The 13,551-nt window shown below is 42.6% G+C and overlaps 1 protein-coding gene across 2 annotated transcripts; it reads left to right on the forward strand.

Moving 5' to 3' along the window:
* The first annotated feature begins 411 nt into the window (after window positions 1–411).
* On the forward strand, window positions 412–13,397 carry fpgs (folylpolyglutamate synthase). Of its 2 annotated transcripts, none has more exons than XM_082541643.1 (15): window positions 412–601; window positions 5,260–5,388; window positions 5,490–5,543; window positions 6,773–6,837; window positions 7,267–7,381; window positions 7,998–8,075; window positions 8,248–8,309; window positions 9,665–9,767; window positions 9,844–9,921; window positions 10,002–10,149; window positions 10,820–10,906; window positions 10,986–11,136; window positions 11,270–11,345; window positions 11,445–11,511; window positions 12,215–13,397. In XM_082541643.1, exons 1-15 carry the CDS (start codon window positions 452–454, stop codon window positions 12,589–12,591), a joined length of 1,740 nt encoding a protein of 579 aa, XP_082397769.1. In that variant the 5' UTR covers window positions 412–451; the 3' UTR covers window positions 12,592–13,397. The 2 variants fall into 2 exon arrangements, with proteins under 2 accessions (XP_082397769.1, XP_082397770.1); XM_082541644.1 differs by having other exon boundaries at window positions 10,823–10,906.
* The last annotated feature ends 154 nt before the right edge of the window (window positions 13,398–13,551 follow it).

The following is a 13,551-nucleotide window of genomic DNA, read 5'->3' on the forward strand; positions in this document are numbered from 1 at the left end:
CCCCTAACCTTAATCTTCCACATAATGCTTTTCAGTTATAGGTTAGATTTCCCTGCAGGACATTTCTGCTTCTGGTAAAGGTCTGCTAAAGTCTGGACATTTAGTGGCACAAAAATCTGTTATTGCTGTTTTCAGTGAGTCGCGACAAATTATGGAGCTGGGATGGCTATTATTATTATTTTTTATATTGGAGACACTGAAAAACATCCACCAACTTTCACTGTTGCAGGATTGTTTTAGATACTGATCTAATCTCAGGTTCTGAAAATGTATTGTTCTTTTTATTGTTCGATCTTTGTCGGAGTATTTGTGTGTTTTATTTCTTTGCGTTTTCGTGTTTTTAAAAAAATAATAAATGAGTAAAAATGACGGGGCGTGTTCTGACGTCATTACGCTTGAAAAACGAGCCTTCCATATTTGGTGTCTCCTTCCTGGGACACCTCCACGCTTCATGATGCTGTGCATGTCGCGCATGCTACGGCGGGGCTCGGCTTTCGCCGCGCGGCTTGCACGGCGGGATCGGGCACTCAGTTTGGCGGGTCTTTCGTGCCGGCACTACAGCACCGAGACGGCTCCTCACATCCCGGGAATGGAGTACCAGGTATGCTGCTTGACCGCCGCCGTTCGTGCTCCAGCCGGCTAACGAGCTAGCTAACTGAGCAGCGAGACTGTTTCCGAAAGTTTGGAGGTAGTTTTCGGGCTGACAGGCTGCCCGGACTCGGCTGTTACACGCTAGCTTGGACAGCTATTAACAGCTCGCAGTAGTGTGTCAGTGGCTAAAAGTCTGCGCTGGCACGTGCTGTGGTATTTCTGTGTAGCCATGTTATTTCTGTTAGGTTGACTTGTGCCATGCTCACCTCACTTTTTTCCTGGATGAACTCAGGTGTTTTTGATGTTTCCTGTAATATTAATGGGAATTTTCCGCAGTTTCAGAACTGGGTCTGTCAGAGCCGTCCGCAGTCTACTTTATGCAAAATTGAGGAGACAAGACCCCTTTTATCTCCTCGTGCTGCTGCTTTCACGAGCATTTGGCACATACAATTTTACACATGGCGTCCATCATGGGTTTCCTGCGGCCAGATATTAAAGAGACTCAATGAACGAGTTCATTGTCACTGCAACAAAATCATCTTTAAGGATTTTCTGAGTCTGTTTCTACTGTAGACTGTATGTGAAAGATGGATGTAGTTGTCCATTGACCTCTTGGTGTTGTTATGAAACTCTGCAGGCTCAGGGTGGATCAGACTGCCTGCTCTTTGGTTTATGATCGACGAGGCGCATATCCTGTTTTAGGCTCCACTGTGACTGTAATAATGAGCATAATTCATAAAATAAACACGTTTTCTTCTGTAAGACTTTAAACTCCTGATTGGCCCAGTAAACTGATCAGGAGTGTGTTCACTGCTGTCACAAATCAATTAATGCTGGTTTATACACAACCAGAGGAGTCGGCACCTGGTGGTGATCAAACAAGGTTTAAGGCACTTCTGTATTGGTCTCACTTTCTAGATTGATTTTAGACATGATCTGTCATAATTCTACAGAAATAATTGCTTAAAAATCGATTTTTATTAAGCAAATAAACTTAAATATACTTTTTGTAGTTGCCCTCTGGAGGTTTAAATAATTTGGACAGTTTAGATGTTTCCAGATGTGTGCCGCTATAAATTAAAACCCTCTATAAAGTTTTTACAAAAGGAAGAAATGGCTGCTATGACTTCATCTTTTTTTTCTGCCTAAATGAGTGGACCAAACCACTCTGATTCATACAAGGGTGGAGTTCATTTTAAGTAATTAAAAGTGTTTTGTTTTCCATCTGTCACCTTTGACCCAGAAGCCTGTAACCACTGAGATTACACCCATGCCTGCAGCTAAACAAAAGATTTCTCTTTAGATTTCTGATCCACTGCTGGGCTCGGCTCCCTGGGATTCACACCTATTTTTTGTTTTGTTTTGTTTTTCCAGAAAACAACAACACACCTGAGTTATAGGAGACACCACCTGGTGGTGGTATGGAAGGGTGTCTGGTAGCTGTTTTTTTGAAAGGCTCGAATGCTGTTAACTGTCTCCTGTGGCAGTTTTGAAACATTCACACGTTCTTCTTCATCTGTCTTTACCTCTTGTTGCTTTAAGCTGTCAGAACTCCTCCACACCTACTTTTCACAACGCCTGTGCTTTGGACTCTGGCCAGGAGAACAGTTCATTTGCATGCAGAAGTGAAAAAGAAATGTAGCGTCTGTGAGACAGGGAAATGACACGGAGTGAAAGCTTTTCGAAGAAAGCAGTGGTTGGAGTTAAACGTGTTTGTGGTGGTTTGGAAAATACGGCACACTTAAAATCAATCCTTTGATTTTTCTCAAACTCAACAGGTCCCCTTATAATCCCGTGTGCCTTATGTATGAATTCTGGTTGTGTTTACTGACCTCGAAACGGTTTTATGTACACGGCGCTCGAAAATCTGTCAAATGTTTCAGTACGACTTTGCTAAGCTACAAACCCGCACCGCTTGATGGATTGTTGGAGCATTACGGCTATCGTAGGCAGGAGCCTCGCGGAGTGATACGTACTGTGCTTCAACATAATATTACCATATTGTGTGTGTGTGTATAACCTCTTTTTAAGTTTTGTGGATATTATACATGGTTATGCTGAGGATATGTCGGCCGATTTCCACTGGAAATGTCTTTTGGTTAAACTGTCAGCAAGGAATTTACATTTGCACTGTTAATTTTTTTTTTTTATATGACTTTAATGCACTTTTAAAAAAGCTGCTTGTGTAAGTGAAAATACATTGATGTTTTGTTTTTTTTTTTTTTTTGCTTTTGCACTAATAAAGTTGTGGAGTTGTAACGTATTTTGTCTAGTGTCAATTATATCGTCAGTTATATCGTTATCGCAAATTTTCAAATGAATGTCGTGATAAATATTTTTGGTCATATCGCCCTGCTCTGAGCATACCTGCTACAACAGGTGATCAAACGTTATCAAACTGGAGCCAGTGATCTAACCATGGATGTAGACAGGACAGCATAAGAGCAATCGTGAGCTGTAAGACTTCATTCTGCTTAATTTCCAGCATTTCTGCTATTTCTGTGTCTGTGTATTTATTGGTTTTAAAGTGGAAGGCGTGAGATGTCAGATGCTGTGAATCACTGTCTTTTAAAAGTACTGGCTTTTATCTTTTTTTTTTTTTTTTTTTAATTGAGTGTTTGAACTCTCATACAGAGGAATTGGGTAAATGGGATTGCGGATACATGCTGAAGTTTCGCCGTGTTTATATGACGTCTCAGTTGTAAATTGAGAAATCTGTGGTTGTTTTTATTTGCATATCTCAATAACAGTTCATCCGATCTGCTTTAAACTTGGCTGTTTAGTTTTCAGGGTCTCGGCAAACTCGGCGCTGAGATTGAAGTCATTGAGCTCTCATAATCTAAGGAGCTTGGAAAGAAAGTTCTGATGGCTTTATTTTGCTCCACTCTGTGTGTAGGGGGAGGGACTCACCTGTGAGGACTCACGGATGATCTGATATCCTCGTGTTGGTGTTGTTCCCAGACCATCATGAAAATGTTGTTCCAGGTTCAACATTGCAAGTGACCAATCACATTGTTGTGACGTTATTCTTTTGCACGCCAAGCCATTCGTGCATTTATGAAATTCCAATGTTGCAAGGACAACATCAATTCTGCTTACTGTTTATTAAAGGGTTACGGTTAGGGTCAGGGTCCGTTGATCGGCGGACAGAGGCGGTTTCACGCAGCTTAGGTACAGTTTTTTGTTTTACGCCGGTTTTTCCCGAAGTCGCAAAAGTATGACGTCACAACATTCTGATTGGTCACTTGCAATGTTGATCCTGGAACAACATTTAGTATGATGATCTGGGAACAACACCAACACGAGGATATCAGATCAACCGAGGACTCACACTGACATTAATCCATTCCTGAAATTTTAACTCCCAAAGTTTAACTGATAAGATTTGTATACTGAAGCTGTCATTAATTCTGCTTACAGGTCTGACTATTTCATAGATTCCTGCATTGATTCCTGATCAAAGCAAACATTTATCTCTAACGGCAAAGCGATTTGAAATGTCAGAACACTCTCCAGCTCTGATTAAAGGAATGAATGAGTTGTTAGACATGTGAATCTGATGGAGTGGACAGTTTGAAGCTGACTCTTCATTCCCATCTCATTTTCCAAATCCAGTCAGATCACAGCTCAGAAAATATCGTCACGTTGAATATTTGCTTTTGTAACAAATTATTTATGAACAGAATCCTTGTCATTGCTCCTGTGAGTCTCATGGGCTTTTTTTAAAAACAAAAACTCAGTGAGTAATCAGACTGAGCTTTCCAGATTTTCATGAGCCTGCCAGTTGTTTAGCAAGATTAAATTGATTTCAAAGAACTTGAGAACCGGAATAACTGCTGGCTGCTTGAATAATCACTTATAAAAGAAATCTTATATTGACCTGCTGCAGCTTCTTCTGGTGCAAACAGTTGTTACATGAACGTACCTGAAAGTACAGCCGGACCCTGGTTCAACTTGAGTTGATATCACTTCAACACAAAACGTAAATACTTTGCACATAAACTGAATGAGAAGAAACAGCAGCTCTGACTTTAACTTCAGTTCATTTTGAATATATGAGACTGAGACTGCTGAAACCTGTAAGATGGATCTGGCATGAGAAGAGGCTTAACATGTTGCCCAGATGAAGACGGGTGGCTGATGTAATATAGAATAAATAATACTGTGGCCATGTTTTGATTCTTCTAATTTCCATGTTCACGAGTCCACTTGGGCCAGAGTGATGCAAATTTCATCATCAGACATCAACCATGTGGACTTATTTGTGAAGAAGTCGCTTTACACTGCGCCAGCTACTGCCAGTGTCCACGGTGAAGCATGAGCTAAGCATTAGACCCCGCCCACACCCCCACATGCCGCAGGTATCTCTGTTACAGAGTGACAGAAGAGCTGCTGTTGTGCTGCTCATCAGTGGTTGGTTGGTCTCAGCCGGTTTGCCTCACAGGTGTTGTTGGGCTGGTGGTTACACCTCTGACTCTCACTGACCGTCTCGGCATGAAAGATTTCTTAGCTCTGCTCGTGTGAAAGTGTCATTTTTACCTTCTGACATGTGCAGAGGAAACAAAGCATCTGTCACTCTCTAAGTCAGACTGATCCTCATCCTTTCATTCAGAAATTCTTTCCTGCAGATTATTGATTCCATCCTCAAACATTTTTCTTTCACCTCAGGATGCCATTTGCACTCTGAACACGCTGCAGACAAATGCCAGCGCCTTGGAGCAGGTACGACGAGAGCGCAGCAACCCTCAGCTGCAGCTGAACGCCATGAGAGGCTTCCTGGAGCGAGCCGGCCTCACGGTGAGCCAATCGGGGCGGAGAAAACATTTAGAATTACAAACAGTGTCATAGTAGATATGGCCTTCAGTGTTATCTGACGTGTGTGTCTGTGTGTGTCAAAGGTGGACGAACTCGACCATCTCAATATCATTCACGTGACTGGAACAAAGGGCAAGGTGAGCTGATGTGTGTTACATAACTGTATCAAGATGAGTATTTCTTTAGCGCTGTTTTATTGTTCTTGTATATCAGTCTCACTCAATACTCAATCATATCTTGAAATTAGATTTAGGTCTGAGATAAAGAGGCAGCCTTGTACAAACACACCCTGTAATTGGACTTATCTTAAAAATAGCTCTATAAAATATGTATAACAGTGGGGGGGGAATAACCCTCAAGGGGGAAAAAAGACAAATTTAAATGGATGAAGTAAGATCCAGGAGCTCAATAATGTAAAATGCTGTGGGGGAAAAAAAAATATAGAATTTATGCAAAAAAATTATGTCGCTATTTATCAGTTATGGAAAAAATGGAACAACTTACAATGTTAAACATTAAAAATAAATGCAATAAAATATATGTAAATACAATATAAAGTCATGTAAATGGGGGGGAAAAAAGAATGCAATAAAAAAATAATTTAATATGATTAAGTTGCAAAAATTATTTAAGAATAATTTTTCCCCTGTAAAACATAATGGGTTCAGTCAGACAAAAGGATGTAGCAAAAAGTATACAAGTTATAATTTATGTATGCAATTTTTATTTTTTATTTTTTTTAAATTTTGAATTTGTTCTTTTTTTTTTTTTTATGGTTTAAACAGGTTTAATTTAATTAGTAAAAAACTGTAAGTAAAAAGTTTGATTTTTAGCAGGAAAACATAGTAAAAGTGATGAGTTTGTAACAGTTTAATATTTCCTGACTCAGAGAAGGTGAGGGACACAATTTCATACATTTCCTGGATTGCTTTCTCCGTTAAATTTGCTCAGTCATTCAGATGTTTCTGTTGTTTTTGGTACATTTCATGACTCTAAAACTCTGAATTCATGAGCATAAGCAGGCCTCATCTGTCTGCACACACCAACAGGATGTGATGCCAAAGGTTTACTGACAGTGCGAGTCCCATCCAGCCCTGCAGATCTTTGTCGGGCTTGTAGTGATGTGTGGGACTCTCTTTAACCTCGCTGTTGTCTGTCCCGTCAGCGCCGAGCTCTCGTTATGCAACTTGAGAGCAGAAGGTCAAACAAACATGTTGGCAAATGTGTATTCATTAACCAGCTCGGTCGAGGGTGCTTTCAGACTTCACTTTTTATTTATTTATTTATTTATTTTTAGAGGAAATTTACAACAAAGTGCTGTTCTGTCCCGATGGAAAAACCCAGCGATGACTGTTTTGTCTTTCAGGGCTCGACATGCGCGTTCACTGAGCAGATTTTAAGAAATTATGGCTTCCGCACAGGATTTTACAGGTAAACTCAAATCTAACTTTTATTCTTATTTTTTGACTTAAAGCATCCACCATGTAAGATTAAAGATGTGTTGCAGCTTTTTGGGATGTACACACAAGATTTAATAAGAAATAAAATCCATAATTAGCCATGAAGGATCACTGCCCTTTGCCTCCCGAACTGCAGAGCTGGTCCAGATCGTAAAGTCTGAACAACATCCACATGTTGCGGGGTTTTTTTTTTTTTTTTTTTTTTGGCGAGACATACACGCCTCTCCAAAAACAAAAAGAGAAAATGGAAAGGAAAATGAAGTTAGTGACCATTTGTGAGCTCTTCTGAAGGTCTTCAAAATGTGATCATATTGATGATGCGGGGGGGTGCAGGTGTGTAATGTTGGTTCGACTGGTTGTGTTGAAGTGTTTGTGTCTGAAGCTGCGCGTTTGTGTGCAGCTCTCCACATCTGGTGCAGGTCAGGGAGAGGATTCGGATCAACGGACAGCCAATCGGGAAAGACCTCTTCACTAAATATTTCTGGCAGGTTTACGGGCGACTCGATGAAACAAAGGTGGGTCTGAAAACGGGAGCGCAGACAGTCACTGACCATAGTGTGTGTGTGTGTGTGTGTGTGTGTGTGTGTGTGTAATCTGTGTCACAGGTTGTAATTGAGTTGGTTTTAAAATGAGGCTCCTCGCGTCAGGATGAGCGTGAGCCTCATGTGACGGGCAGCACGTGTTGGTCACGCAGCTGCAGGTTTCCCACAGAATCAGAAAAGCAGTTTTATTTATTTCATTTAATTTTGTCCTTTTAATTTTTGCTTTTTTAAAAACTCCTAGTTCTTATTTCAGATAAGTGTTTTTCTCCATCTGCTGGTCCCTGCCAAGGTTATTATAGATGATGATGATGATGATGATGATTATTCATTCTGATTATTATAGGTTGTGTTCTGTGCAATAACTGCATTAAATAGCCAAGATTTTCCATAATACGACCTGTGCCCCATGTGATGTCTGTGCTGTGTATATAAGGTCGGTCGAGGGGGGTCCCATTTCGCTGCAGGGCAACTTGCATGTGACAAAGGCTTTCTTGACTTGACTTGAAGATTAGAATTATGGATCAGAAAGTTCATTATTATCTTTTGGCTGTAATCAGGCAGTCTGTCTTTCTCTCTTCGATCCCCTCAGGATGCCCACGGAGGGACGATGCCGGCATATTTCCGCTTCCTCACCATCTTGGCCTTCCATGTCTTCCTCCAAGAGAAGGTAACTCCAGAGACAGCCAATAAACACACTTAAAAAAATTATTCCTCACTTAAGTGGTATTAATGTGCCTTAAATACAGACACCTGTGCAGTTTCCTTTGTCAGTGAAGTTTAAAGCTCAGATTTACTCCTGGTGTTTTCTTTGGATCTAAACAGCTCTTGTCTTTGCTCAGGTGGATTTAGCTGTGATTGAAGTTGGTATAGGCGGCGCGTACGACTGCACCAACATCATAAGGTGAGATTCTTCATTGAAACTTGAGTTTCAATGAAACTCATACAAGAGTATAATACAGGCCACAGGGAGTTTTTGTTTCTAGCACAAACTGAGCACTTGTAAAATGGGCCCACTGCCAGGCTCATGGTGAATAAACATTAGCATGTGGTGCTATGGCTCTGATTGTGCACACTGGTGTGTACCTTTGATAGAAAGGAATATGTGTGTGATACAGCGGTCCCTTGTTTATCGCAGGAGTTACGTTCTAAAAATAACCTGTGACAGGTAAAATCCAAGTAGTCAGCTTTATGTTTTACAATTATTATATATGTTTAAAGGCTGTAACACCCCTCACTACATACTTTATACACTGTTCTCAGACAGGCATCAACATTTTCACACGTTTCTTTTCTTTAAACTCAAAGTTCAAACCTTTGTAGAAAAATAAGGCCAGTATTATAAAACTAAAACGTTTCATCGACATTGTTGTGTTTGTTGGGGAGAAAACGTACAAACATACAGTGCAGCACTTTAGGGTCACACTGCTAGCGATCGAAGATTTATGTAAATTTGACAAGCTGAACACATTCTGTACTGTACAGGAGCCACGGCACGAGATTGACAATGGTCCACAAAATTACGCACAAAAAAAATCCTCAAAACAGCGAGGCTGTGAAAGGTGAACCGCGTTATAGCGAGGGACCACTGTATTTTGGATTTGTGAAAGGTGGACATGGCTGCATTATCATGGTCTCATCTCTGCTTTACAAAGTCCCATTTTGAGATCTGTGTGGCTCTAACCAGAATCCCTGAGCTGGAATCCATGTGCACCGTGGTTGTGCTGTTTATGCCTTTTGGATTTTAATGCAGTTATCTAACAAAGAACATGGCTACCATGGAGTTAATTATGTCATCAGAAAATGAATGCCAAAATATTCAACCATCAGGAAGCCTCTGCAGCACACACATCTCTTGGTTTAACTGGGCTCTGCTGACTATAGGAGTGTGTGCAGTCATGCAGGTAATATGCTTCTGACAAGAAATGCAAACGTGCAGCATTTTGTGCACTTGGTTTATTAGAACTGAACAACAGTGCAGTGAGCCTGAAGGTAAAATTAACACGTGATCGTGTGCGATTTGAGTCCTAATCTAAAGGCAGTGAGTGCCACAGACCTTAAAAAGACTTGGAGGGAAAATTGGGGGCAAAAAGTAGACTTGTCTTCATTTATATGGTTAGACTTCTTTTTCATGTGTTTATTATTAGCATTACTTTTACAATTCGTCTTTCATGAGGTAGAATAAAAAACACTTTATAGTCGCTTGAAAAACTTTGAGGCGCTTTTAACCAGCGTTTCTCGCCCTGTGCGGTTCCACAGGAGGCCGTGGGTGTGTGGCATCTCCTCTCTGGGCATAGATCACACTCAGATTCTCGGAGACACCGTCGAGAAGATCGCCTGGCAGAAAGGAGGCATCTTCAAGGTGTGTCTGTGGTTCAGCTTGAACCCGTTATTTCTTTTTAGTTCCTGTTTGTAACTCTGCATTATTGTGTTTGCAGCCTGGAGTCCCCGCCTTCACCGTCAGACAGCCAGGGGGCGCCATGCCCGTGCTCAAGGAGCGGGCCAAAGAGATCGGAGTAGGAGTCCACTTTCAGTCACATCACACAGGAAAGTGAAGCTTCAGTTTTATCTAACATGCTCTAACCTGTTGTCGCAGTGCCCACTGTGGGTGTGTCCACAGCTGGAGGACTACCAAGTGGACTGTGGACCTTTGCACCTGGGCCTTGCAGGGCAGCACCAGCGCTCCAACGCCTCCCTCGCCCTCCAGCTGAGTCACACCTGGCTTCAGAGGAGGTGCCTACCAGGTGTGATTAACGTTTATACATAAATCCTAAATATCCCAAATGTACATAAATTGAATACTGCCTGAGCCTCGAAACCACGTAGCTGAACCGTGATTTTCTTTTTCTTTTTTTAATTAATTCTTTTAAATGTAAAATCAGTGAGAGGAGTTGGTCTACATTGATGTCCGCTGCCTCACGGTAAACAGATCGTGCTGCTGTCACTCACTGAAGAGAGCACAAACAAAGAGCAGTGCTTCTGTGGCAGAAAGTGGCTGATGTCTGTTGTGCTTTCAAAAAGTTGCTAAAGAAGTCAGAAAAATCTAAATAAAACTGACCAAGGTGAAGGGGGAACTTGAGGTTCACAGGGTGAGGACAGGTTTGCATGATGAGATCCACAGTATATAACTTACAGGACTCGGATGTAAAGATCCTGCCTAAATCCCTGCCTGTATTTTAGCTCCATCTATCTATGACACTGCCTCCATCATGCTTCAGAGGAGATGGTGTGTTCAGGTTCACATGCAGTGTTATGTACCCACCACACACAGCGTTTGGAAGTAGGTCAAAAGATTCCTGCTTCCATGTGTTTGCTGGGCTCCCTTCATGGCTTGTTGCAAACGGGACTTTCTTTAGGGGTGTGAGTGAAGGGGTTAGGTGACGAGAGTGTTAATAGAAACCTGTCCTCTCTCAGCAGATCACAGCTTTCCCGTCACCACTGTTGAAAACAACGGTACACTTCAGGCGCCTGCGTTCAGTCCCAGCCCCATCATAGTTAAAGGTGAGTCCTGCTGAGCCAGTCAGCTGCCATTACAACCAGATTGTCATTCAGTGAGGTAACTGTGTGTGTTTGCTCTCAGGGCTGGCAGATGCTAAGTGGCCCGGCAGGACCCAGACCCTGAAGCATGAAGAGGTGACTTACTTCCTGGATGGAGCTCACACCATGCGCAGCATGCAGGCCTGCGTTGAGTGGTTCCGAGAGACTGCAGCTGAGCACGAGAGGAGCGCCAGGTGAGCAAGACTTGTTAAACTGTGTGTCAAAGACCACCTCAGACAGCCACGCTCTCTTTAAATCCTAGAAGTGTTTCTGCAGGAAGGTTTGTACTTCACATGCTGATTTGATGCCTCAACATGTTTGTTTTAGTGGAGCTGTGGCCAGAGTGCTGCTGTTCAACGCGACAGGAGAGAGAGACTCGGCTGCCATGCTGAAACTGCTGGTGGTGAGTACAGCTACTTTAATACGCACACATTCATGTAGAGAGGAACCGACCGCTATAAATAATTCTTCTGCCCTTTTTTTTTTTTTTTCTTTCTCTCAGACGTGTCACTTTGACTTTGCTGTCTTTTGCCCAAACATCACTGAAGCCATTGCTTCCTGTAACGCAGGTGAGTACTCTGAATGGGATGCAGTTTCTGAAAGGAGAATAAAGAAACTTCTCTCTCTCGATAGAGATACGTTCAGTCATTTTGTTCATAAGCAGCTTGAAACCACTCTGTTCAGGAAAGGGCTTCAAGGTTACTCCCAGTTGGCTTTCAAGGGGGAAAGGGTTAATGTTCACCTGCACAGTGGGAGTGAAACCTAACATGGCGCGTTCAGGAGTGACAGCCTGTGCATGCGGTTTGTTAATGATAAACATAATGATCGAGCATCAAGGTGTCCAAAAGAACACCAGGACACACTCGTTCGACTCTCGATCAGACCTCACATGTCTAGAACAGTCGGGTGAAAATGGGAGCTGAGCTGGTGGTGCTGTTAGATCAGGTAGTGGGACATGATGCTGGACAGGCCTGGTGTAATCACATGGTATAGTGAGGATGCACTAGGAGTGTCTCAGTCCAGGAAACTGACTGGGACATAGGTGTGGAACATGGTCCACTCTACTGCCAGATGCCAGAGATAAAAGAAGCTGTTGAGGATAGTCTTAGTTGGCTTGTTGGACTCCGGAGGCTGCTGACAGCTAACGAGGGCCAAAAACAAAACTCGGGTGCAGGAAGAGTTCAGTAAGGGCATGGAGCAAGAATTTAGTCTTAACCTCTTCCTGCAGATTTCTATACACAGGATTTATTGGACTTGTTGTTTCCTTCTCAGACCAGCAGAACTTCAACGTGTCAGTGGAGAACATGCTGACTCGCTGCTTGGACAACGAGAGGAGCTGGCGCCTTCATAACCGGCTGGGTGATAACGAAGGCACCCAGCTGCTGATCCAGGACAGTCTTCCTCGTTTACCTGAGCACAGAGGGGACACCTTGGTGTTCCCGTGCATCCTCAGCGCCCTCCAGTGGATCACGCAAGGCAGGGACTCTGTGCTGGCCGACCCGGCCAAGTCGAGATTGCCGGTTAAACAGAGTGTCACGGCCAAAGCCGCTCCCCTCCGTGAGGCCGCGGAGATCCACGTCCTCATCACCGGAAGCCTCCACCTGGTGGGAGGAGCTCTCAAACACCTGGACCCAGCTTCCTCTAAGTGACCATTTGCACATGTTTACACTACTGTGGGAAACTTACCTGGACAGAAGAAGGTTTTTCATGCTTTTAACATTTCAGACTTGGGGATTTGTTTCTCTGAGAGCTAATTATGAGGACTGAGGCAGCTCCAGCTTCACCCTGAGCCTTACAGCGCAGACGCTCCAGAGTGTCTTCAGTCTTACTTGAAGCCAGATGTGTTTACATGAGCTGTAGACGCTACAAAGAGCTGAGCTGGTCAAACGGAATGATTTAAACTGCATTAATTGTTTCTGACCCTGTTGGGAACGTTTAATTATCACATTTCAGAGATCTTTAAAAATTGAGAAATATTTGCACATTTTCCTTTATTGTGTCACTTTGGTTGCACAGTGTGCTTCGTACATGTGGCCTCCTCTTTTTAAATGTGTGAATCCACCAGATTTATACGAGTTTAAAATCAGTGTTGCGTTTCTACGTCTTATTTAAATGGGCCTTAATTTAACTTCATGGTCAGACTGTGACGCATGCAGTCGGTGTATTTAAAGCTAAAAGGTTAAGCCCTTCAGCCATATCCGTTCAGACTCTGACTTTTATGAGCACAAAATGAACATCACTGTTTTTAAGTTTCACCTGAAATTCACTTCTGTGGAAGCTCTACGATGGAATCCGCTCACATCTTTAAAAACTGAGCCGGTTAGTTTATGCAGACGTTGTGCCAACCATGGTTTAAAACTTTGGTGTCCTTCTTGGTCCTGCTGATGGGAAATGTTTTACAGACACAGTCCACGTCTCCGCAGTGTGATCCACAATAAAAATGGTTACAAAACAACACCTGTGAGCTGTCTCCTATTATTAATACAGACACACTATTAACTGATCTGAAATCAGCAGGTAGCTCATTCCAAAGAACAGGACCACTTGATACCGTATGCAAGGTTTGTGAATATACAACCTGTACATCAGTGATGTGCAGTGAATTTAAC

This window comes from Aulonocara stuartgranti, assembly GCF_965226115.1.
Source record: "Aulonocara stuartgranti genome assembly, chromosome: 7".
Taxonomy (NCBI): Eukaryota; Metazoa; Chordata; class Actinopteri; order Cichliformes; family Cichlidae; genus Aulonocara; species Aulonocara stuartgranti.

Excerpts from the sequence above, each read along its gene's own strand:
- fpgs (XM_082541643.1), top strand. The coding sequence starts at position 452 with ATGATGCTGTGCATGTCGCGCATGCTACGGCGGGGCTCGGCTTTCGCC. Across the intron at positions 5,544-6,772 it reads TGACTGGAACAAAGGGCAAG|GGCTCGACATGCGCGTTCAC; the intron begins GTGAGCTGATGT and ends TTTGTCTTTCAG. Across the intron at positions 11,137-11,269 it reads GAGCACGAGAGGAGCGCCAG|TGGAGCTGTGGCCAGAGTGC; the intron begins GTGAGCAAGACT and ends TGTTTGTTTTAG.